The 26,890-nt window shown below is 42.7% G+C and overlaps 1 protein-coding gene across 2 annotated transcripts in view; it reads left to right on the top strand.

The window, feature by feature from the left end:
* The first annotated feature begins 1,060 nt into the window (after positions 1–1,060).
* CAP2 (cyclase associated actin cytoskeleton regulatory protein 2) overlaps positions 1,061–26,890 on the top strand; it is a 91,628-nt gene continuing 65,798 nt past the window's right edge. The window contains exons 1-3 of one of the 2 annotated variants that reach the window (XM_050941603.1): positions 1,061–1,336; positions 12,211–12,335; positions 15,923–16,023. In XM_050941603.1, coding sequence (XP_050797560.1) covers positions 12,212–12,335; positions 15,923–16,023 — 225 coding nt within the window. In that variant the 5' untranslated portion in view covers positions 1,061–1,336; position 12,211. The other variant, XM_050941604.1, reaches the window with a different exon arrangement.

The raw sequence follows: 26,890 nt of genomic DNA, 5'->3' as shown, positions 1-26,890 counted from the left end.
TATTTTCCTTTTAGAGGCAAACTGCCTTTTCTAGACCTCCTGAATTTAAAAACATTCTGCTTTTCCCCCCCTCTACATTTAACTGCAGATGTTTAACTTACTGAGACCTACAGATAGAGCAGATCACAGGATGATGGACATAAGTAATATGAGATCCTCTGATGACAAATGCTATCCATGTGCTGAGTAATAGCATTTTGCATTTAGCCTAAAGAACACAACTTCATCCCTAGCACAAGGGCTTATCTACACTAGAAAATTTTGATGCTTTAATTATACCAATATAGTTATAGCAGTAACCCCCATCCCAGTGTGGATGCAGTTATCATTATAAAAGTGCTGTTATAGCTTATTCCATTTCAGGAATCAAAATAAGCTATACTGATATAACTGCATCCACACTATGGCTTTTACAGTAAAACAAAAACAAATGAAAAACCCCATGGCACTAACCAACGTATTTATTATACCCTTATAACTCTTCTAGCATAGACCACGCCTAATTCCATTGACTTCAGCAGAATTCTACCTGGATTGAACCTGCCCTTATGTTTGAGAGACAATAAAAGGCACTGTCCTGGCCGTGTATCTCAGTAAACCTGCAGTGTTGTTACAGTCACCCATGCCGGTCCCAGGATATGAGAGAGACAAGGTAAGCGAGGTGACATCTTATATTGGACCAACTTCAGTTGGAGGGAGAGAAGAGACAAACTCTGGCACTCCAGAGAGCATTTTTCTCCACTTGAAGAAGAGCTCCAAAGCTTGCTTCTTGTCTCACCAACAGAAGTTGGTCCAATAAAGGTATTATTACCTCACACTCACCCTGTCTCCATATTAGAGAGGGAAGACCAGACAGGGCTGCCCTGGGTAGCCAGCCAGAGTAGATTTCCTTTTCTCACCCAGCTTTTCACCAAGGACAAGGTATTACCCCAGATCCTTGCGTCCCACGCCTGCTCCATTACTCCCCCCACCCCACCTGCTGTCTTTCCCCTTGGCCTCAGCGAGCCCACTTTTCCCAGCCTCCTCCCAGGCTGCCGGCTCCCTAGTGATGTGCTAAGATTTCTATTTCCTCTCCGCCTGTTACACAGGGCGGTTGGTGGAGCTGCTGAGAGGCAGCTCTCGTTCCCTCTCCATTGTCACACAGCCCCTCACCCCCTGTGCTCTCTTTCTCCATCTCTCTCTGGCTGGACTTGGCTTTATTTGGCGCTCCCGGAAGCCGCGGTGCGTGTCTCTCTGCCGGCCGGACTGACACCAGCTCCCCCGGAGGGGAGGGGAGGGAGGAGGCGGCCGCGGCCAGGGACTGTCCCCGCAGCGAGCACGGGGCTCCTCCAGCCAGGTAATTGCAGAGCAGCCCGCGGCGGGCCGGGGGGAGCCCGCTGTGGAGGTGCCGCAGGAGGGCTGGGGTGGGGGCAGCCTTGCGGGGCGATCCGGAGCGGCGCGGTATGTGTGTGTACGCGCGCGAGGCTGAGCGGCGGCTGCCGAGGGGCCGTGGCGAGGGGCCCTGCGTTGCCAAGCGGCTGCTGCCTGCAGAGGACGTCTTGGGGGAAGGGGGGGGGGTGCTGAGAGGTGAGATAGGGGGTTTATTGGGCCATGATCCCCAAGCGCTGCTGCCCTTGCGGGCTTCGGGGGCGGGGCTGCATAGCGACAGAGCTGCCTTTGCCTCCTGTATCTGGGTCAGCTCTGCACACTGGTGCTGCCTCCCCCACATGCTGTGGGCGGTGGCCTGCTGCTGGCCAGGGCCCGGGCCCGGGCCCGCTTTGCAACTTTCGGCTCAGCCCCCGAAAAGCCCCAACATCACCCCCCCCCCCGACCCCCAATGAAGCCAGGCTGACAGCTGCACGCAGCACCAGAGAGGCGCCTCCACAGAACCAGGGCTTGTATTATTACAGCTGTACCGGCATATTCTGCTTTTCAACCTCGTATTCAGCAGAGGAGGAGGGGGGAAGGTGTGTGACAGCCCCTGAGAGCAGCACTGCAGGATTTGACTTGTTGAGGGTAGATAGCCGTAAGGTTTGCTGGATTAGAAACCCCACACGCGCATCACCCTGTCTTTCTAAGAGATTATCGGAAACCGTCTGGTTGTTCATTTAGATCTGATGGTGTCAAGTGATGCCCTGCTAATTCGGTCAGTGCAAGACTAAGATTGGCTAATTTTGCTCAGGAGCCAGGGCTGTTTGATGGTGGCTAGGCTTAAAATGTGCCAGAGAACACCTAGAGCCACAGAAGCAAAATTTTTGGTAGCAAAAGATTTAGGTTAGTGATTAGCCTACAGGTATAGCTGCTTGGGAAGCAAAGGGTTAAAGAGCAATTTACAGAGAAATTCTACTTATAGGGATGCTACAAAACCAAAGGAGGAAGGTGGGGGGGAGGAGGTCAAGAGAGAAGAATCAAGGAACTCAAAGCCTACACCTTGCATTTTGAAAAAAATGAACATTTTAAAAGGAATACTCTCAACAGATTAATTTTGCACAATAGCAGAGTAGAACTGATCATGAGCCCACCTGAAAGACTATAAAATAAATTATTTTTTTAATGACTGGGAATTTCGAGCCATATGTTTGCAATAGATGAACATAACTAATGGCTTATATTAAATCAGACCAAATTTAATCATAATCAGTAAAAAAAAATTAAAGAACTTTTGAAGAAATGATTTCTGAAGTTCCATTATCTAAATGTGTTCTACTAATACAATTATAGCATATATTTTTTTCTTTAAACATTGATCTAAAGGCAGCTATATTAACAGTTGTTTAAAAAAGGGGACTACTGTGTTTTTTAAAAATGCTGCAGGATATAAAGACAAAAGTGGTGTTTGGTTCAGTAGGTACCATGCTTCATTGTTCTATGAAATAATTATCTGGAAACCATTTATATTTCAGGGAGTGAGTGGTATTTTTAAAAGTATATTGTAGATGATGGGGGCAGTTAGAACCACCCGACAAAATTGCAAGCTGTTAAATACTGTTTCTCAAAGATGTCATTATTGCATAATACATTAGCAAAGTGAATATTTTCACATCCTAATTTTTATGCCTCAGACATATTGAAGCAGGTTTTTCTTTTGTTTACAGCTCACAGAACAGTAAAGTTTCCTTTAGCTTTTGTTTAACACTATAAACTTTAAAACAAGAATTTCATAACAAAATTGAAAGTGGGGGAGAACAGGGGAAGCTTTTAAACAATGTAATACTATGAACAGTGCTTTTTCTGTAGGGAAGCAAGGTGTGTAGAATAATATGACATTTTAGATCTTTGTTGTAATAAAATGTTACAAGGTCCTTAGAATATTTCTGTGATTCATCAGCCTCTTCTCCCTCAAGAAAGTGAGCACTGCTCAGATCTAGATGATGCACAGGCAGAACTCCAAGTGTAATGAATAAAATATGTTTTCTCTGTTAAATAAAAATGAAAAAGGTGTGCGTTATTTACTACAGTAGGTCTAACACATTACATGGCTTAGTCATCCATTGTAGACAATGGCAAATACTTCAGTGAAAAAAAATGCTTAGTATCCTCAGTCCTATAGCTAATGGTGAGTGATCTTGGTATATTAAGATCCTATATTAACTAAAGTATAAACAAAGAAATATTTGTTTACCTATGTTCATATCAGACTTCCACATTCCAAACTGTAACTCACCTAAATCTCTCTTGCAAGAGTAATACTGAAAATCCTGATAGAACACTAAAATTACCATCTATACAGGACTATATTTCATGGGAATCTGGGATTTTACCCTAAATTATCATACACTGGAGAAAGAATGTGGCCCAGTGGAGTGGGCAGGATGACTGGAAGTCGGGAGACCCATATTTTGTTCCTGGTTTTACCACTGGCTTTTAGTGTGACTTGATGCAAGTCATTTATTTTTGCTGTACTTCAGTTTACAGTCTTTAAGGAATAAGGACATTTACCCACCTTAGTAAAATGCTTTGAGATCCATAGAGGAAAAATGCTGGCATACCAAGTACCTTTAATGAAATCGTCATTGTGCTTTTGCGCAGACTTCATTGCCCTAAAAATCATATGCAAAAATAAATAAATAAATAAATTTAGTAGGTGTGTCTTAGTAAGACACTTTTATAGTAAAAATTGGGAAAATTCCTTTACTTCTCACATTTATTAGGCAAACAAGACAGTAAGTTAACCCTGATTTGCACTAAGTTTTCAGGCACGTAGATCTTATAACAAACTAAGGAAGAGACTTTGTTTGGCTGCATTATTCAATTTTTAAAAATTCTTTCCTCTTAATTCTAGATGTTTCTCTTGTATTTGGAATGCAAAAGGCAAGTTATTTTGTATAGCTAACTTAACAGTTATAAATTCCCATGAATGGTAACCAAAGCTGTCTGGTCTATGCCAAGAGTTCCCAAATCTTTTGGAAAACTGGTAATAGCTTATCAGACTAAGGGCCCAGTCAGACTCCTATACAGGGCTGGTGCTACCATTTAGGCCAACTAGGCAGTTGCCTAGGGTGCCAAGATTTGGGGGTGCCAAAAAGCAGCACCCCCAATTTATTTTTAAAGAGTTTCAGCAGCCGCTGTGCTGGGAGGGAGAGAGAGTTTGAGCCGCCAGCAGGCAGCTCAGAGGTTCCCCTGGGTCAGCGTTCCACAGCCGGCAGGCAGCCCAGGGGTTCCCCTGGATCAGTGCTCTGCCGCCAGCAGGCAGCCCAGGGGTTTGGGCTGCCGGCAGCGCGCTGACCCAGGGGAACCCCTTGGCTGCCTGCCGGCGGCTCAGACTCCCTCTCCCTCCCAGCGCAGCGGCTGCTCCATCCCATGTGATTCTTCTTATTGCTGGCGGTGGCGCCGGCGGCTGGGCAGAGCTCTGCTTAGTGCACGTGGCACGAGCCTGGCAACGGGCGTGACAGCACGGCTTCTGGAGCAGAGGTGAGCTGGGGTGGGGAGGTGCTGCACGGCTCCCGAGGGGGGGGAGCTGCTGCGGGTGGGGGGGGGCGCCTCAGGGCGGAGCTGCCGCAGGGCTGGGGGGCACAAGGTGGAAGTTTTGCCTAGGGCGCGAAACTTCCTTTCACTGCCTCTGCTCCTATAGATATCAGTGAGAGCTTGTTCAGGCGCTAAGTCTTTGCATGTATTTCTAGTTCATCTATACATATTAACTTAGGCCTGATCTACACTGGAGGGGGGTGGTCAATCTAAGTTACGCAACTTCAGCTACATGAATAACGTAGCTGAAGTTGATGTACTTAGACCTAGTCACTGCAGTGAGTCGACTGCTGCTGCTCCCCCGTTGACTCCACTTGCACCTCTTGCGGCAGTGGAGTACAGGAGTCGATGGGAGAGCACTCAGGGATCAATTTATTGCATCTAGACTAGATGTGATAAATCAATTCCTGCTGGAGCGATCGCTGTCTGCGGATCCGGCGGGTAGCGTAGACATACCCTTACAGTGGCACTTGGGCTGCTGAAGACTTCAGTCTTATGGTTGCAGGAGGACGTTCCATCAAGTGTTAACACACATACACGAGAGTGACCCACTCTTGTGAGATGTTGAGCTAGTGGTGGCTGGTGGTCTTCAGCATCTCAAGACTTAGGCTGGCCAGAACAGGCAGGAGTACGAATTATAAAAGCCTGATGTGCAGGTACTACTGTGCATTAGAAATCACTGGTTCGATGAATAAGGTTTGTGGCCTAGTTAAAAGGTAGATAAGTGGCCAACTACATAATTGGTTAAAGTATCTGATTTAGTTCCAAGGCAGTGAGTTCAAATCCTATTACAGCATACGATTTGTAATATTTCAGTTCAGTTTTTCCATCAATGTAACTACATATTAAATGTGCTACTTTTCTGAAGCAAGACAATCAATGATTCGACACATTCTGCACTTAACCACCAGTGATTTAGGGAAAAGAACAATTCAACCATATGAAGATTTCATGTCATCAGAACAGCCATGTTAGAAGAGGTTAACTGTACAAATGGTCAAGTTAAACAAGACCTAATCAGGACTAACTTGGTCTTCTGGAGTCAATAATTCCACATATTGAAACTCTGACAGGGGATAAGTTGTGTACAACTCTGTCACCCTCGGATATAGTTCTCAAAAATGGAATAAGGTTGAGCTTGGTCACTATTAAAAGGGAAGCTCTTCAGATAGAAACCAAGGTGCTATAAGAAATGTTGTTGGTAATTCAGTAGGTGGCGCTCTTCATTCTGTGTCAGAAGCGAACACATGCCCCAGCATAGTTCTGGAGACACGGTGGTATTAGAGCCTTTGTCTTTGGAATGAGACATGAAAAAAGGACCTGATTACTTGTGATCAATCAGCGCTTTTTGCAAGAGTAATAATGGTACCCACCTTGTCCTAGCCCTATTCCAGACATTCCTCCAACTGCCCTTTCTTTTGTAGTTTAAACAGGATTTGGCAGTATTCTTCACTTGTTCTAAACTCCTGTGAGTTGTTAGACTAATGCTATACGTCACACCAGAAGAGGCTGCATTCCCATATTGAATGAAGTGCTTCCTATGCTTATAATGTTCAGACTTAATGTGGTCCATGAGTGATGGATTTTATAATTATGATTGGCTGAACTGTCCTCATTTTCTGATTGTGAAATTTATTGGATCATGTAGTATATACATGGTAATTGTTTTCCATCCTCCTTTCTCAGTCCACTAGTATTAGCGCGCCGCCACCGGCAGGCAGCCCAGGGGTCTACCCTAGCTCTCTTACAGAAATGGACCAATTCTCATTAAGTCAGGTTCAGATGATGTTATTCTACCTCATTTTGCAGAAAGGTTCCTTCCCCATCCTTAAGTACTAGGATAGCAGGGGTAGTACAGAGGAGTGCTCCACAAATCCATGGTATGTTTCTCTGTGGTAGCATGAAAGAGGATTTGGGTGTGGTGGAAAGTGGGCTAAGAGAGTGTGGTCAGTTAGTATGCCACAGGCCTCACTTAGAACTTTATGTAAATCTCTTAGAAGAGAATTGGAGTCTTTCCACTGACTTTAGTGGGAGTTGAATCAGGCATTGTGAAGCCACAGCTGATACAGCCCATGGAGTGCAGTATTAATAGCAGCAGAGTAACTACTTACTCATCCCTACATACCTCCTGAACTTGCAGGAGGATTCCTGCCTGGTTTCTCTTAAATCTGGAGTAACACTCACTCACTCAGATTTGAGTGGGAGAATGTGATGAAAAGATTACCCATTGACAGCACATTTTGTCTAAATAAAACAAAATTGAATGAGGAATGCAGGATTTGGCAGAGTATGGACATTCTCAAGAGCTTGGGAATACTATAGAGAAACGATCAAGTTTGCCCTAAGTGGTAGTAACAGCAACTTAATGGTTGCCAGTTCTGGAAGTTTTGCCTAGAGACTATTGTCTTCTTTCCTGCCATGATTTTTTGTTGTTGTAAGTTACCATAATTCTGGCTGGTCAAAGAAGTGAAACACTGGCAGCTTCTTTGCATTGGGGAGCATACTCTTTTAAATAGAACAAATGTGTTTTAAAAGCACAACTCAGATAGAATTCTAATTTAGTTAAGGATTTTACCATTCAATCTTATTGGGTGAGGTTGCCATACTTCACCAGCTCCAACATCTGTGGCCACATGTAGTATATTCTCAAGTTCAGCAGTGAAGTTTGTTTGCATACAGTAATCAGACTTGTGGCATGTAATTAAGTGGCTTGCAAGCCCTATAGAATGCTTGATTACTTGAAAAGTATTGTGCTAATAGATGGCAAATGGGTGCCTAAGAACACAGTACATCTATTGATGGGAAAAATGCTTAAAATCTTACACTCCGTTGTCACGAAGAGATGCAAGTAAAGCCAGACAAAAGATAAGGAGAGGACTGGGAACACAGTGACGTAAAGGGAAGCATAAGTGATTGAGGGTGTACTAGGAAATGGGTTGCCTTGGTTATTTTAAGTCCATCAAATTAGCAATCCTTGATTGCTAGAATAGATGATTAAATAATGAACTTTTCTTTGTCATCACCATTGATAAAGCATTAAGAATTATTCAGCTGTTGATGGGAGTGTTTTTTGTTTTTTTAAAACTGGATATTCATGTGTAATTAGAGAATGAACTGCTATTTCAAGGCATACTAAATATATATGCACATACTGTATTCAAAAATGTCAATCAGTAAAATATTTCAAAGACCTCAGCACACTCAGTGTGTGCATGCACAGATTCTTGAATAATTATCCTGGCATGTGCTATTGCTTACCTGTAATTATATGAGACTAAATTGGGATATGATAAGAAATTTAAGATGTGTTTCTAATCTTAGTCTCTGTTTTGCTGGATGGGATTTTTTTTTAAATGTAAGCTCTCCCAATATAAAATAGTCAAAATATAAAATGCCACACTGTCCTCTTCAATTTTTTTTTAAACTTTAGTCTATTGGACAAAACACAGGAAAGAGGAAGAGTGACAGAAAAACCAAACACACAGTAGGTAGGCTCTGCAGTGCTAGTCAATTTGCATACCAACTCTATGAAATCAAACAAAGGAAAAAAGCTTGGGAATAAGCAGGCAAAAACAAGGAAAGGTCAGGATTTTCCCTTCTCCATAGAGGTCTCTTCTGATAAAAAGGCTTTTAAGACTTAACACTGTACCTGAAGAGTGTAGCTCACAGGAAAAAAACCCTTTGGATACCATCCTTTATGCCTAGAATATTATACTAAAAGGACCCATTTTTTTATTAATAGAATATCAGTTTCCATCATCTGTATCCATCAAGAGACAGATATGAAAGTTCCTTTGTACCATACTAGAACCAGTCAAAAGCTTCAAAACACTGACAATTTTTTCCATTTCAAATTTTAACCAACCAACCCCGCCCCTCCCGTGCACACTTTTTGCCTAGTTTTTTCCAAGGCAGTTAAAGCTAATCAAAATGTTAGCATTTTGATTTTTTTTTTGCCATAAAAATGCAAAAGCATTGCATTAATTTTTTTTTAAATATTTAGAACAGACAGCTCTCCTCTACACTTAGTAGCACTGTTCATAAAACAACCTGCAGCAGGGCTAAGAACAAAATGAGAAGAAAGCTCACCAAAGACTCAGGTTTGAGTACAAAGTTACCCTCTCTCTAGGTAGGGTTTTATTGCAGAGATTCTTGTTTAATCTAAATTGACATTAATTTGGCATGTCTCTAGCTACATTCTTTCCATGGAGTTAACATAAAAACAAAATACTAACCATACAAGGTAGCACTTCTGTTTCTCTAACATGCCATATGTGTGCTGCTGGCAAACACACTGTTCTTATCACACTGTCTTCTATGAGAGAAATTCCCATTTTGCCTCCTCCTTCCATTTATGCTTTATGATGGAGCAAACTCACCACCCATACTCTTTTTCCTTTTCTTCCTCCTACTCCTCTTCCCTCCCACTCCTTTTAAGGTGATGAAAGTAAATAGGTTCTGCTGCACTTAATTAGTCCTATTCTTCCTCTCCCCTTCTCCCCCCCCCACCGGGAATTAATCCCTAAAACGATAAGACATTGGCTGGCATAGTGGGGTCTCATTTTATGAACAACCTGAGTGGGGGGAGTAGCAAAGATTTGGGTTCCTCACCAGGAAATGCCAACACACCTGTAACAATTTAAAGGAGGTTACATGTCAATTACAGGGGAAAGTAGCTATTATTTGCATTTCAGCTTACATTGGCTGTGTTTTATGACAGTTAAACTATGATTGGATGCTTCTCCAGTTTGAGAAGAATTCCAGGAACATGTTGGCATGTTTCTCCTAACTTAGAATATGCTGTACTGCTTTCTTAGCTAGCAGATGAAACAAGCCTTCCTGATATAGATTGCTACATACTACTCTAAACCTGTAATACCTTTGTGGTTGGCTTTAAGATGCTACCTTTTTAGAATACTGGAGGCTTGATTTTTGTATAGTTTGTAGTGCAGTTCCATCTTATCAGAGAGCAAATGCTACATGGGCCACTATAATTTGAAGACTACGATAGTGATTTCTCCAAGCAGTGTAAGGGATTTAGTAACAAAACTTCCAAATTGCATCTCATGAGGTTGCACAGAAACAACTGAGGGCAGAATTTGCCCTGCACTATCTCTAGTGTGGTGGAAATATGTGAGAAAGAAAGGACCCAGCTTGACTTTCAGATCCCAGGCTGATTTTGAAGGGGCTGGCAGCTAGGGGAAAAAAAATCTTTGTAATTTTAAACTGAGTGAATATACTAAGGAATCAAAAAGCCCCACTAAACATGGAACCCTATGATACTATTTTTACAGTTACTTTTCAGAGTAAAACTACACTTAAGAGAGGACAACCTTTCTTCTGTTCAAAACTGGAATCTTTGCTCTTCTGATTGTCGTCATATTTTTTCACTTTTTTATTTTCTTAAGTCACTGTGCTACTTACCCTCATGAACTCATTATAGCTTGTTTCTGCTTGAGACAAAGCAATATGGGTTTCTCCCATCAGCCATACAGAATGATGGCAGGAGCAGGCCCGTTTGTGCTGCTCTTTCTTTGTCTGCTAGGTTGGCAAATATTTGAGGTGAAGCATGTCAAGAGAAGTTATTCTGCAGTTTTGTTCTTTCCTAGGTTATACACATAAGTATATTTGTAGATGGAGGTCAGATGGGGGTAGTGGAAGGAATAGTGATTCTGTTTTAAGGTCTGCCTATAAAATATGCTCTGCCCATGTCTCCATAGGCTGTGCTAGGCTCCTTGGGCTTCGATTAAAAATAAATGGTGACCCCGCGCCAACACCACGCACTCTGACACCAAAATGAGATATCACAGTAAATTGTGCAGGTCCATGATCCCCTCTCCTTTCTTACATGCATGAAATAATTAATAGCATTGGTATTTAATTATCATCATTGGGCATCTGAGTTAACACCCTAGTGAGCACCGTTCAGAGATATTGTTCCAGGCTTTTTCCAGGCTCAGGTAGGCTATGTCTTTACTAGGAAGTAAAAGAAAGCTGTGTTTTTTACATCAGATAGTTGTCTGTAGACTGTAGATGGTCCTTATTTCAAGATGATGAGTCAGCCCAACCGCACTTTAGAGTATTTTACAACTTCACTTTTAGACCTTAGCACATGAGATTTGTGTAGAATGTGGAAGGAAGAGAGTCTGTAGTTTTTTTTAGGGGTAAACAATACTCATTTTTAAAAAAAGTTCTTATGTTTTCATAAAATCTTGCACATTGTGGAATCTCTCATGGTGCCTTCTATCTTATTTCATTCAGACAAAATACTCGGTATGTTAAAAAACAAACAATTTTTGGAATGTTTATGACCACCCCACTCACTGAATATGCAGATTAAATTTTGCAAATTTTGTTCTGGTTGCTAGGGTAGTTTAATAATACATAGTTTATTGGAATCTAGTATTACACATGTGGTATCTTTAAGGGATTAACACTTTTAGCGATTATGTTTATTAGGAAATAACATACGCATACCCTGGATGTCACTTGCTAGAATAAAATGTTCACAACCTTAAATGGAGCATGTGTGCATGAAACCTGTTAAGTAAATGATGAAGGAGAAGGGGTTCCATGCTTTGAAAGCTAGCTGTTTATTTGATTTGTTCACTTCATGTACTTTTAGAAGAGAAAGAAGACAACATAACTGATGAGAGGTCAGATCTTAAAGAAGCAAATACAAGACCTTCTTTGTTTCTTGAATTGAAACAGTATAGTTATTAGTAAAAACAACCAAGACAGAATCTTACCACAGTATATACAATGATTGGAAAGATCTAGGAAATCCAAGGAGAGAATGTACATTCACAATCCAACTTTTAGTCCAGACTTAACTGCGTTCCATATTGTATCTGTAAATAGCAGGTACAAATGACTGCAGGCACAACCTTATGCCAACAATTATTTACAACTATATTTCAGTCACTAGGATATCCAAGTCCCTAATTTGCAGGTGCCGTCAGGCTGTGCAAGTAACCAAAATTGCACTGACAGTCATTTGTACCTGTCATTTGGAGATGTAAAAATAGAGATCACTTTTGGAAACCCATCCCTTAAAATATAACAAATTTACTGGGGAAGAGAGTGGAGATGGTTTTTCTAATATTGCGATGATGCAAGCTAAGTAGTTTTTATAAGGGAGATCAGTAAACCTGTCCTTATCCTAGAAATTGATGAAAGTTAAAATCACCAAAAATTACAGAAGAATGATAGTGCTGTAAACCCTGTGCTCATATGCAAATGTCTAACATTGCTTGTGTCTTTCAGAATGGCGGAGACACAGATGTTGATGGAGAGGCTGGAAAAATCTGTAATTCGACTTGAATCATTGTTTTCAGATTCACACAGATCCATTGGAATGGAGTGTGGAGCTGTAAATGGCGTCAATGGAGGTAAGAGTGGCTCTTTCAAGAACTGCATGTCTTTTTTTGGAATGCCAGATATATAGCTTGTAAGTGGAGCATGTTTTTTGTTCCAAGAGAGAAAGAACAATCCCAGCCCCTTGAGAGCTGCACATTAGCAGAAAGCAATTTTTTTCTTTTTGTAGAACAGTTGGAAAATGTCAGAAGGCAACCTTAATCTTAATCATAATCTTACATTAGCATGCCCTAGAAAATTCAAGATTTGAACTAGTCTTAAATATATAATCCATATTTCAAGCTTTATGGCTCTGTTTTACTGTTTATATTGTTACAGAGCACTCGCCAGTTGAAAATGTCTGCTGAGGCTAATTAGCAGAAGACATGAGTGTTCCTGAAAATTCAGAACATACATTTTACTGAAGAAATCAGCAATCAGGATTTATTTTCCAGCTCCTGAATTGGATTTCACTGTGCGGAAACACTGCATTTAATAGTTTGATCCCCTTAATCACAGCTGAACTTGTTCATAAGCATTTGCTCACTAATTGCTGCCACCATTGCAGCATTGGCCTTATTTTACACTCTCTTTCATCCTCTGCCCCCAGAAGTGTATCTCCAAAGCCCTAGAGTTTGGAACAGAGGAAGGAAGGCTAGGATTACAATCTACCCACGCTTGTCTGTACCATGTTGCCAAGCCATACTTACTCACACTGCGCAGATCTTAAGTTAGACTTTTGGTTGTCCTTGACATTTCCAGGTTAAGCAAAACTGCATGCAAATAGTCAGCGAGAACACATGACCCACACAGAAGCTGGGAAAATAAGTAACTATTAAGAATAGGTATTTTCAAAACATAGGCTTCAGTCCTGCAATGAGCTCCACGGGGGGAAGACCCCTGCATCCACAGAAAGCTCACTGCAGATTGGAGCCATTGTCACTAAGGTCCCTGTTCTGATTATTTTAATTGCAAAGCCACATTTACCCATTACATTTACACATCCCTGTGCCTATGGGGCCAGCTACATCAGGTGGGAGATTCACCACTACGGAAAGTGGTGCTTTTAAATCCTGGCTGAGCTACACAGGAACTCAACCAGCAAAGCCTGTCTGTGAGAGGTTGTAAATCAACACATCTCCCAACTGGTCTGGCCCTGCCTGTTCTGGAGGCTGCATCTGTCAGTCCCAAGTTTCCTGGAGGAGCAAGGGCTACAGGATGTTCCCTATATGGTACTCTTGCCATAGGCAATTACCACAGATGTGAGCCCAGAACCTAGGCTGTGCTGACAGAGTGCATAGAGCCCACATCATGTGCAGTGTCACACTCAACCAATCCATGAGTTTGGAGAGATGGTATCAGTTCTAGCAATAGTGTTCATTTTAGGCCATTGTTACGTGTGTGGTGCCATGAGCACAGCTATACGTTATATGCCTGTGAAGGTATGTTTCAGGGCAGGTTCTCACATTCCAAATAGTCTCTATGGCTAAACATGATGGCCCAAGTTCCTCACCAGGATGAATGTGGCTCAGTAACATGACACATAAAGTTCCCCGTCTGTATTTATTCACGTCACTTTCCTTAACGGTGTCCCTCAAAAATGGAGGCTCTGGGCATACCATGTTTTAAGCAACGTTACCGCTCAGTAGTCTTAGAGCTTTACAGTTGCATCTGTCTTATAAGAAGGGAATGTGTCTTTATTTCCTTTAAAACAAGAACTTATGTAAAAGAGTATGTGTTCTTTCATAGCAATGACCCAAATAATTTACCATTGCTTACTTCAGAATATATGTGTGATCAGTTAGGCTTGAATGTATATTGTATTCCATCTTAGCTGGTTAATATTTTTATCATACATGGCACAGAGGAGAAGAGTACACATTTTGTTCCTGAAGATCATGTGGTGGCAGGCTTGCAGGAAAAACATGCAGTTTCTGAATTACAGAAAGGTCCACAGCAAACTCTAGGATATGGTCTCAGAAATCAGCAGCTTTGCTTCCTAAAAACAGGTGTAGCTGTGTTCTGACTTTCTACAGTGTTAGTGCAGTTGATGGGCTGCTCTTTGAGTCTCTGTGCTTCAGAATAAAAACTTAAAATGAGTGTCTTGGACTGGCATGGATTTTTACAAAGAATATAAATGGGCTTTGGAAAACATTTTATTCTCCGACTCCACCATAAAAAACTTTGTGCGGTAGATCCCACAAGAAACTTACACGTAAACATTTATGAAAGCCTAGGAATTCCTTAGAATTAAAGGTGAGAGGAATTAAAGATGAGAGGAAAAGTAAGTGACATAAGGAGAACAGGACAGCCTAGGCATTCCATCAAGCAGCTTAAGCACAGAATGCTAAACACAGGCAATTCCTAGTCCTCATTGTCAAAGCTAGTGTTTTCTGTCGAAGGGCCAAAATGCTGTTACTGCAAAAAGAGCTTTCATCGTTATTAATCAGGGTTCTGCAGTAGTGCAGTGCCAACTGGTTAAGACAGCATTGGGCAAAGCCTGATGTCCCTTCAGAACAGGTTTTACTTTTTACCAAGTAGAGGAGAAGCTCAGGGAGAGAGGAAGGAAAGAATTTTGACCCTGATTCTGCAAAGCACTTGAGTGGCTTAAATTTACACGTGCTGGATGAGGGCCATAGAGGTGATACATTTCCAAAGAGAGGATATATAGACAGCATATCAGGGAGTGAAAAAGGGACTGGAAAATATCCAAGAAAAGATTACTTTCTCTGGCTTAAGTGATATATACGGCTATTCAGAAAGCCAGTTTGGTGTAAGAAACTGATTCTTACCTGGGTTTCCCAATAGTCAAGACAATCCACGTCCAGTTTAAATAGTATCCATTGTATCAGGATACAGTAGTATACTCTATATGAAAAATCATGCTTGTACTCATCAGCTTGGTATGTTAACGGTTACATAGTCATTGAGATTAATAATTTAGTAAAGTTAGATTTTTTTCCAGTGACTGGAGGAGCTTTTATCATTAACAGAATTTGCAGTTTTGCAAACTCAGACAACAAAGCAAGTAGATTCCAATGCTGTGCTTCAGTATACTGATCGCTTAGGAACTAGTTTCCTCATATCGTAGAATTGCACTGTTGCCATATTGAAGTCCCATCTTCCTAGAAATTGACTTATTGTTTTTTAATGTCTGCCAAACAATTTATAAAGCTTCAGGAATGGGTGTGTGGAATAAACATAGCAGTGGTTCAGTATAGATTCCTTTAGGGGGATGACACTTGTTTTATGTATATTAATAGCACTGTGTTAATAAAAAGGTCTAAATCATGCTTATCTGTCCATTCTGACTTTGCAATATTGAAGAATATTTATTTTATCACCTGTTATTTTAGCACAAAGGCAGCTAGCCACATACAGTATATAGATTACATTATTTTCACGTGGCTAGCCAGGTTCCGCTGGGAGCAATATTGTTTGGTTGTTGCTGGAAATAATGCTTATACATTAATTTTACTGATTTTACAAGTCAATGAATATGGCAAAATATTACAACAATATTTTCCCATTTCTACAGAATTTTTCCCTCCAGCAGCAAAAGACAGTATTACAAAATACTGACTTTATGAACCGGTTGTAATGAAATGCCTTTCTCCTAAAGGTGTAGCACCATATGTAGAAGCCTTTGACAGACTGTTAAATGGGAGTGTGGCTGAGTTTCTCAGGAATAGCAAGATCCTTGAAGGTGATGTGAAGCTACATGTGAGTATTTTCCCATTTCCCCCCAATATAACTATGGTTTGTCTGTAAATACACAAAACCTCCTCTACCAGTCTTGATTGTGGAGAGGGCGATGGAATTCTCATTGCTGTTGCTTTAATTATTATTAATAGTAGTTCCCAGAGATCTCAGTCAGATAGATCCACATTGTGCTGGTACAGTGGTCACCAACCTTTTAGTCTGGCGAGCACCAGACGAAGGACTGTGGCAGCGGTCGAGCATCTGCCGAAGTACCGCCAAATTTCTGCAGCATTTCGGTGGTGACACCTCTTGATGATGTCGCTTGTCAGCGGCAAGTGGCGTCATCTAGAGGCATTGCCGCCGAAATGCCGCAGAAATTCGGCGGCATTTCGGCGGATGCTTGACTGCCAGCCAGGACGCGGGTGCATTTAGGTGCCGGCACCGTGTTGGGGACCCCTATGCTAGTGGTTCTATGAACACAAAATATGATACAGTCCCTGTCCCAGAGAGTTTACAATCCAAGCCACTGATGTCGAAAAAAAACAACCTAACACGTATGCGCTAGCGTACACAATATGAGTAGTCCCATTGCATACAGTTCAGCAAGAGCATGAATATTTGCAGGATTGGGGCCTAATTAAAGACAAGGTGCAACAAGTGAGTAAAAAGCAATATGAAATAAGGAGGATCCAGCACCAGTAAGATCACATGAGTACAGAGGGTATTAATGTGCACAACTTGGTTGCAGATCTTAAGTTTTGTTGTTTTTTTTATTTTAATCCTCATCTACTTTCTTTATTTTCAGGACTTTTGCCTATTTTGTTTTAAATTATTAAATTGTTTTTAATATGACCAGTTTTTTATATCTACACCTGTTTCTTTTTTCTTTTGCAATAAATTTTGTAACAAGGAATTTTTATAAAGACAAAATTAGTTCATATTGAATGTGATCATGTTATGTGCTGACACTTCCCTTTTGTGATCTGGGTTTTTAAATTTTTTAAGCTGTCTTTTCTAAAATTCAGCGACAATATACTCCCATTTATCTGAACCCTATTATCCAAACCTCCACATTATCTTAATTCCTCCTGGTCCCCCAGCATGAGATACATAACTCTCTGTAGCATGTATCTCATGCTGGGGGACAAGGAAGGGATTTGGATAATGAGGAGGTTCTGATAACAGCACAGAGACCCCTGGCCACGACTGCGAGGAAGAGCAGGAGGAGGAGACCCCAGGCATGGGGAGGCTACCCTGCTGCTGAATGGGAGAGAGGGGAGCCCTCTGCAGCCCTGCTGTCATGGGATTGAGTGAGCAGCGCTGCAGAGGGCTCCCTGTGCAGCTGCAGGGCCAGTGACACCCGAGTCCTGGAGATGCAAGGTACAGGGTAGGCTGCGGTCTTGGCAGGGCAGGGCAGAGTTCTGTACGGGGATCTCTGCTGTGCCCCACCAAGAGCGCAGCCTCCCTCCCTCACCTTGCACCTGCAGGGATCAAGTGTCACCGGCCATGGCAGTGCAGGGAGCTAGTGCAGGGAGCTCCCGGTCCTGGGGGAGACCACCCTGCTGCCGAATGACTGAATGGGTCCTGCCCTTGATTATCTGAACTCCTAATTACTGAGATAAAATCTGTGTCCCCCACACTGTTTGGATAATCAGGAGTATACTATCTTTTCTGTGGCAGAGGGACAAAGGATGGATTCATCTGATCACAGCTTGCAACATCCTGTCTATCCTGGTAATGTCATAAAGCTACATGCAAATGGGAGGCTTATCGCTCAAAGTCAGTTAGCTGATCTGAGTTGGGGGTGAAAGAGTGTCAGGGATTTTATCTCATCTCCATAGAGCTGTGCATCCACGCTTTTCACCATATGTATTAATCCTTGCCTAATTCATTGCTGGTGCTACTCTACCCCACAAACCCTGCAGCAAGGAAAACATGCAACCTCCACTGAGTTTGCAAAGCAAGGGTATCTACTTTACCCTCACCTTAGTGGCTGAGAGCATCATCTTCAAAAGACCCTTGCACCCAGTCTGCTCAAGGAACAAGAGTTCTGAGGTTGTTCTCTGAACTGGATCTCTTGTATGGTTTTATATATTATTGTCCAACAGGGTTAGAGTGCTTCGGTCAGGAAGCTCTAGCATATTGGAATGGGTCAGGAGATCAGGTGGATCCAGAGTCTGACTATCTTTAGAAATTGCTGCAAAACTTTGCTCTTCGAAAAAGCCTTCCTACCATAAGAATGACACTCCCAACACTTCTAGCCTGAACCCCCTACCAGCAAAAAATAAAACAAAACAAGAAAAAAAGGGAGGGGACTCCTAGGTGCTATGGGAATACAAATTATAAAATAATAATAAAATATTTTTAAAAACAAAAACCAGGCCCTAAGCAGAGATTTGACCTCAAAAATAGAGAAGTGCCAGAGCCACCATGAAATTCACTGTGAACTTTACTATTGCAATTGACGAGCAGCAGTATAAAACCCCATGATAAATAGGAAAACCTAGTATTGCGTTCCTAACAAACAAACGAAACAATGACATGGGCTAATTTACATATGGAATCCCAAATCCAGCTGCAGAACTCTGCTAATTGAGTAAATCCACTCTAATCTGGCCACCGTTTGATGTACACAATTTAGTCCACTTAAAAGAATACTTAAATGAAAAGATTTAATCTTTCTGAATGTGTGGGCAATGCTGGCATGTTGTGGGTGTTACTGCAATACAAATAAAATAATAATAAAGAATGTTTGTTCAGAGCTACAGAAACTATTAGCAACTTTCCATCATATAAAGAAAATGGGATTCTGTCTGCAACCTATTAAAATATTCTGAAATTTTAGTCTCTGAATTTACAATATGAAACACAGACCATAGTTGCCTTATGTTTTTACTTGCTGCTGCAACAACATCTGTGCTTTACCTTAATAAGCAGAATGAAGAGTGTTTTTCTTCTGGGTGTCTTATAGACCATGTGTCCTAAGCATTATGCTTGCAGCTGCTGTCTCTTTCACATAATGAGCTGAAGGGAAGGTTGTATTTTGTTTCAAAAAACACCTGTTGCCTAGAAAACCTCACATACCTGATTGATCAGGATGGTAATAAGAGAGAGTGCTCATAGGGGATGTTATATTATGCTAAAGAAATAAGGGATTTAACATGATGCATTTCATGTTGATTGCTGTAAGAACGTCTGGTTTGTGTTTCTGATGAAAGGACGAGTACAGCTACATCTAATGTTTGCTGCAGTGCCCTGCTCTGTTTTTCTGAGCTTACTGTATGCTAGTCTTTGGAAACAGAACAAAATAAAAAAGAGGACTGATAACTAGCTTTTGTAAGCACTGCTGAACCTAACAGCGCAGTGGATTTCAGAAAGATTAGTTCACTAAAGAAGAGTTTGGCATAGACCCAAGTCAATTTGTGGTAGAATGGTTTTGAATTCAAACTATAGCATGTCTAGTGATGATTCTTTTGGGAGGTCAACTGCATTAAAATAGCTAACCACATTAAAAACCAAAAATGAAGATATTTATATAGTCTATTGAAAACAAGCTATATTAAACATTTACGGCCAAATCTTTGGCTTTGCTGTGTCCCTAGGGTGATGCATATTGGCCACAAAACTCACGTAACTGGCTATCTGGGTATTTAATCCAGTCCTCTCAGAACCCCTGACATAGTGAGGCTGCTCTAACTTGAGTTTCATCCAAGGCTGAAAAGGTCCAAGGAATCAGGGGAGTGCAAAGGTGGCCTTCTGGTTTAAATTGCACCCATAGGGATATTCCAGCAGTCACAGATAGCTGGAACAGAGGTGCATCAGCTACATCCCCTTTTGCTTGGCCATATCGCCTCCTCCCAAGACTGTGATGAGGGTGACAAAGAGGAGGGGCGGCTCCAGGCCCCAGCACGCCAAGCGCGTGCCTAGGGCGGCAAGCCACTGGGGGCGCTCTACCGGTCGCCGCGAGGGCAGCAGGCAGGCTGCCTTCGGCGGCTTGCCTGCGGAGTGTCCGCTGATCCTGCGGCTTTGGCAGACCAGCAGACCCTCCACAGGCAAGCCGCTGAAGGCAGCCTCCCTGCTGTGCTTGGGGCGGCAAAATGACTAGAGCCGCCTCTGACAAAGAGCCAGCTATGCTAGATCTGTTCTACCTAGTGATTGTTACATTGAGGAGACTGGTCAAGCGGTACAAAGGGGCCAAGAACCTGGCTTTGTCAAGTGTTCAGTATGAGTCAGTTTATGTTGGTTATGTGGGAGTCTGATATCAGAGACTACAGGATGCTTTGGCTCAAGCAAGTTAGAATAATGATGTACAAGATAAGATGTACAATGTAATGATAAGAATAGAACATACAGTAGAGAAGTCTTCTGAGGTAAGGTGTGCATATTGTAAGATTGGCATATGACAATATTTTGTAGGACACATGATGGAAAAGAATTACGTGATATGTGTTACTGTAATCAAAGAATTGGTTGTCTGGTTAACTCTAATTATAGTTCCCTTTCCTCACATTCCAACTTATTTACTCCATAGAGGAAAAGGTTACTGGTCTCTCTACACTTCCAGGTTCTACTATTTCTGCCAGAGAAACAGTCTGCAGTCCCTGGTGGCACAAGTGTATCTGGAAAGTGGTTGCAGTGTCTCAAGACACTTTCTCCCCCCGACTCTAGCAGGGGTTCTGGAGCCAGCCAAAGGTGGCTTTTCCCGGAAGAGGCATGGAGGGTGCCCACAGGCTGTGCTGATTTAGCCAATCCTTTGAGCAGTGCCTGCTTGTAGAGCTCCTATGGAGCCCTGGCTGTCCTTCAAAGCTGCCTTCCCTTGGCAGTACCCCTGGAATGAAGCTGTCCCTGTTGGCGCGCTGGGGAGGGGATGGGGTGATTTTTATACACACATACACCAGAAGAAATTAATCAACCCTCCTGTATATTGTGTTTAACATTTAAATTGGGTTTCTATGTAGTTTCTTGAGAAGATCTTGGAGTCATTATGGATAGTCCTCTGAAAATATCCACTTCATGTGCAGTGGCAGCCAAAAAAGCTACCAATGTTAGGAATTGTTAGGAAAGGGATAAATAATAACACAGAAAATATCATAATGCCTCTATATAAATCCATGGTATGCCCACATCTTGAATACTGCATGCAGTTCTGGTTGTCTCATCTCAAAAAAGATCTACTAGAATTAGAAAAGGTACAGAGAAGGGCAACAAAAATGATTACGGATATGGAACAGTTTCCATATAAGGAGAGATTACAAAGACTGGAACTGTTCACTTTGGAAAAGAGACGATGAAGGGGATATATATCCAAGGTCTATAAAATCATGAATGGCATGGAGAAGATGAATCAGGAAGTGTTATTTACTCCACATCACACAAGAACTAGGGGTCATCCAGTGAAATTAATAGACAGAAGGTTTAAAACAAAAGGAACTAATTCTTCATACAGCACAGAGTCAGCCTGTGAAACTTGTTGCCAGGGGGTGTTGTGAAGGCCAAAACTATAATGGGATTAAAAAAAGAATCAGATAAGTTCATAGAAGATAGGTCCATCAATAGCAGTTAGCCAAGATAGTCAGTGATGCAACCCCATGCCCTAGGTGTCCCTAGCCTTTGACTGCCAGAAGCTAGGAATGGACAGTGGATGGATCACTCGATGATGGATCACTCGATGATGGTCTGTTCTGTTCATTCCCTCTGAAGTACCTGGCATTGGCCATCGTCGGAAGACAGGCTACTGGGCTAGGTTGACCATTGGTCTGATCCCGTCTAGCCGTTCTTATGTTCTAAGAAGGTCTTGTAGTTAAGATACTGGCCTGGGACTTAGGAGATCTGGGTGCAGTTCCTAGCTCTTCCAGAGACTTTCTGCATGACCTTGGGTAAGTCACTTAGGCCCAGATTCTCAAAGGTATTTAGGTGCCCAATAAAAATAAATGGGAGTTAGGTGCCTACATACCTTTAAAGATCTTGGCCTTAATCTCTGTTCCTCATCTGTAAAATGGGGATAATAATCCTTCTCCCCCACATACTTTCTCCGTTTAGATTTTAGATGGTTCAGGCAGGGACTTTCTCGTGCTCTGCATATACACAGCACTTAGCACAATGGGTCCCCAATCTCAACAGAGGCCGCTAAGCACTACTGTAATGCAAATCATCATAGGCGCCAGCCCTGGAGCACCCATGGAAAAAATTAGTGGGTGCTCAGCACTCACTAGCAGTCAGATCTCCCTTTACCCCCAGCACCTCTCATCCGCCCTGCCAATCAACTCCTCCCCCTCTCTCCCAGTGCCACCTGCCACCATGAGCAGCTGTTCCACGGCGTGCAGGAGGCGCTGGTGGGGAGGAGCAGGAACAAGGCAGGCTCGGGGAAGGGGGCGGGACGGGGCGAGAAGAAGTGGGTTGGGGTGGGGTCTTAGGGGAAGGGGAGTAGTGGGGGCAAGGCCTGAGCAGAGTTGGGGCAGGAAGGGGCGGGTGGGAGCTTGGGAGGAAGGAGTGGAGTAGAGTGGAGTGAGGGCAGGTCCTGGGCTGAATGGGGGTTGAGCACCCCCAGGCAGAGGAAAACGCCGGTGCCTGTGCAGATCATTAATGATGGAATCTCATGTCAGTATCCATGTACCAAGATTCAGCAAATGCTATAGGTGAACATGTACATGCGAGGTCAGACTAATGCAAGAAACATAGTTATGTGGGAGACAGACGAGGTTGTCCATGATCTTTGCAAGCTATTGTATCCTTGCTTTGTGCTGTTCACATTTTTCACAGAACGTATTAATGCGCCTTGCTTCAAAGCAGTTAATGGTGACATGACATTTCTGCAGCCACCTTGCTCTGTTGGGGGCTGTTGCTTCCCAGTTGTTGGAGTCAACCTGATATACTTTCACATTTGACTTCAGTGTGTCTTTATATCATTTCTTTGGCCACCACAAGAACAGGTATTTTGCATTAGATGACCATAAAATATGGTCCTAAGTATTCTCAAGTTGGCAATAGAACAAGATGCCCAGACTAACGCAGCTGAGCATTTATGAGCATATTTGAATGCCAGACATCTGCCAGTGATTCAGGATTTTGATATTGGGAATTTTGCCCCACCATTTGCAAATGGACTAAACACAGCACATGTGGAATTGATCAAGTTTCCAAATCATTAATAATAATTAGACTAAGGGAAGGTAGCTATCTGTGTCTTCATGTTGGTAACGACTATAAACAAAATAAGTAATAATCTACATCTGTTCATGACAAGCATTTTACTGAAAGATGTAACACTCCCTGTACTCAAATCATCTGTCCTTTACAGGGAAATGTGTAGAAGTAGACAATGGACTTTCATGGTCATGATTTTTCAACAGGATCTCCTCTCTATGATGGGCAGAAAACACTGTTACAATTTATATTGCCTAATTTAACCATGCACTATCAAACCTATTATTTGGCTGATTCCTCATTAACAAGGCAATGTGCTTACAGGGCATCAAAATGCACACGTGTACTCTCATGTTGATCTTGCTGTGCCCACAGGCTGTGTGGTTTCAGGCATTGTGCTAAAAGTTGAGTCAGGACTCAAAGTACAGAATGATGTCAGTCTGCCCAATGAGAAGCATGCAGCTGGGCTCTCTCTCAGCTGTTGAAAGCAAACACTAGGTAGAACTGTTAGCAGGGCAGGGAAACAACAGAGCAAAATAAAAAATAATGAAGCAAAAGTATTTTTAAAATATCCAAAATATACTTTCATAAAATAAAGATAAAATTAAATAAAAAATAGTCTTAATGTAATGTTGATTGGAAAATATTAAATATTCAAAAAAACCAGAAATTCTCAAAGTTAAAGTTGCTTTAGTAATCCTGACTTAGCTATATGGCACATCCTATATCTGTACCATAAAATATTACATAATATAAATTGAAATCTTAATGTATTACTGGTTAAGAAGACAGACAGGAATACAAGATATTATATATGTGCAATGTGACCAAATTACCAATGCAATACCCACATTAACTTTTGGAATGTCCTGATTTTTGATTGCTTGGAAACAGCTCCCATGGAAGTCAATCAAAATCTTTCTGTTGATTGTAATACAAATTGGATTGAGTTCTTTGTTTCTTAACCTTCATATTGCAGTAATGCCAGCTGTATCTTAAAAAGGAAGAGAAAAAAAGTCCAACAGACACTGCTTAAAATCTTGGGAAATGGTGCCCAGTATACCTAGCTGTGCATTGCTGGCACCAGAAGCATGCAACTGTAAGTTTTAAGGGGGAAAAAATTCTACTGGGAGTGCTCCAGAATGCATTTAAGTCAAGTCAGAACATTAAGAACCCAAAACCAAAAACAGTCAATCTATCAACAATTCGATACAACAGCCTGCTTCTTTGGGCTTGGATTCTGCATAAATTTACACACATGCTTAAGCATGTAGATTGTCCCACTGAAACCACTGGGACTGCTTGAGGGAGGCAGTAAAGTTAAGCACATGCATAAGCATTTGCAGGATCACAACCTTAAATTGTAAGCCTCTCAGGGCAGGGACAGTGTCTTCTTCTGTTTGTACAGCACTGGATATTGTGGGATCCTTATCTCAAAATGGATATGGACAAAATAGGGAAGGTTCAGACAGAGGCAGATTAAGGTTTTGTGGGGCCCTGGCCAGAGCAAGTGGGAGGGCCCTCCCAATGCTCCTGCCCCCGTTCCGCTCCTTCTGCTTGTGGCCCCGCCCCAAGCCCCACACCATATTGCCCTGCCCACTGCAGCCCCTGTTTGCTCCTTTCTGCCACCCCCCACTGTGGCTCCAAGGCTGGAGAAGCTCCGTTCCCCCGCCATGGCCCTGGGGCCGCAGTGGGGAGTGAGAACTCCCCCAGCCCTGAGGTTGCAGCAGGAAGTCAGAGCTCCTCCATCTCGGGGCTGCAGTCAGTATCTGGGTGCTGGGCGCTTCTTCTGCTGGGGATTAGGGTTGGGGTGTTGGGGCTTCCCCTGCCCCATCTGCCCTGTGGTATCTGCTGGAGTCTGGGTGCTGGGGCTTCCCCCACCGCCTTGTGCTTCTGCCAGAGAGTGTGGTTGGGGTGTGGGGGCTTCCCCCACCGCGCCCGGTGCTGTTGTCAGGGCTCCGGGCTTCTGCTGCCCCACGGCAGATGTCTCCTGGGGAAGGCCCCCCAATTGGCTGGAGCCCCTGGACATGGGCCCCATCGGCCTGTTGGCTAATCCACCACTGGGTTCAGAAAAGAGTTACAAGAATGATTTGAGATCTGGAAAAATCTGCTTTACAGTAAGAGATTAAAGAAGCTTCATCTGTGCAGTTTATCCAAGAGAAGGTTAAAAGGTGACTGGAAGCTGAAGTAGACAAATTCAGACTAGAAAAAGGTGCAGGTAACAGTGAGGGTAATTAACCCTGGAAAAATTTAGGAGGGATGTGGTGGATTTTCAGTCACCTGAAGTCTCTAAATCAACATTTGAACTTTCAAATTTTTGAGGTATCTCTTATGATAAAAATTGGGATGAGAATAGAAAATAATATTGTTGAGGGTTTTTTTTTTTGGTAAGTCCCAAAACTGCTGAACATAATCAGCTTCAGTTTAAAACAAACGTCTTCTGTGCAGAAACCAAGCATGTAAAATATTAGCCCATAAGAAGAATTTTGGGGGAAGTCACAAGTGAGTAAAAATAGGAATTGGGTGAGATTATGGTGTTATAATTTGAGCCTTTTCTGCATTCTTAATTATAGAGGTGGCATCCTCAACCCAGCTCCATCTTCTTTTTGCTTGGTTAAAGGGTCTGAATGTCAAAAAGGGGTCCTAAAAGCCCTGGTTGCAGCTAGGGGAGGGTTCCTTTGGCACACGCACTGCAGAAGACAGCTGTAGAGTTGCCTTCCAAGGAGCCCATTCTAAGCCCCAGGATAGGGGGCTTGTCAGGGGTGGCACTGCAGCAGGCAGACTTTGGAAGTTCACAGCCATTAGGACAACGGTTCCCAAACCTTTTCCCTGCATGACCCCATTTTCAGATGTATTTTTTCCTATAACCCCAGACAGTCTGAGGGATGCCATTTTAAAACAGTGTCCTTGAACAGCATCACCTTGTAGGTGCAAGATCAGGCTGCATGTAGGATGCCATTTTGTTCTACGAACCAATGGTGTCCACCATGGAGTGTGATCTCACACACACCAAGGTCATGCTGTATGGAGGATTCCATTTACAATCCCACACACTCAGGATTGCTAACGGAGTGACCCTACTAGAGGTCACGGCCCATAGTTTGGGAGCCACTGCTGTAGGGCAATTCTCCTTGAAGCTCTCCTTTGCCTGTAAAAAAAAAAATTGACAATGGTGAGGCTTCTTCGTGTTCTGAGACCACTGCGTATCATGCTGACCAATACTGTCTCATTGTTTCCTTGCACTCCCCTATCTGTCTGCATGTACCTATTGCTTGTTTCTTGATTGATTATAAATTCCTTGGGGCATCTTTTTTTCCCTGTGTTTGTACAGCACCTAGCGTAGTGGGGTCCTTGTGCATGACTTGGGCTCCTAGGAGCTATGGTAAAATAAATAATAAGTCCTGAGAGGCCATACCTTAGACAGCCCCAAGGCTAACTTATGCTGGGGACCTCGTCAGCCCCAGACAGCCCAAGATTGGGAGAGAGCAAAGGTGGGTTAAAGCCGCCATAGCCACCCATCCTTCTAGGATGGAAGTTCTGTGCCTGTCACAGTGCTAGCAGACTCCTATGGAGTCCTTGCCAAAATAGAAGCTGCCCTGATCCAGCAGAAAATCTGAGGGAAAATTACAGAATCAGTATTACCTGCCCTCCCCATTGCGGCGAACTCCCCGCATCAAGCTGTAGTTGACAGCTTCTTGCACCATCGAATCTCTCCAATCGTTTTAATTTCTCTCACAGTGAAGGA

Source organism: Gopherus flavomarginatus, chromosome 2 (genome assembly GCF_025201925.1).
Source record: "Gopherus flavomarginatus isolate rGopFla2 chromosome 2, rGopFla2.mat.asm, whole genome shotgun sequence".
In the NCBI taxonomy this organism is placed as follows: Eukaryota; Metazoa; Chordata; order Testudines; family Testudinidae; genus Gopherus; species Gopherus flavomarginatus.
The sequence above is the reverse complement of the archived record's forward strand: the minus strand, read 5'-3'. Positions and strand labels throughout refer to the sequence as shown.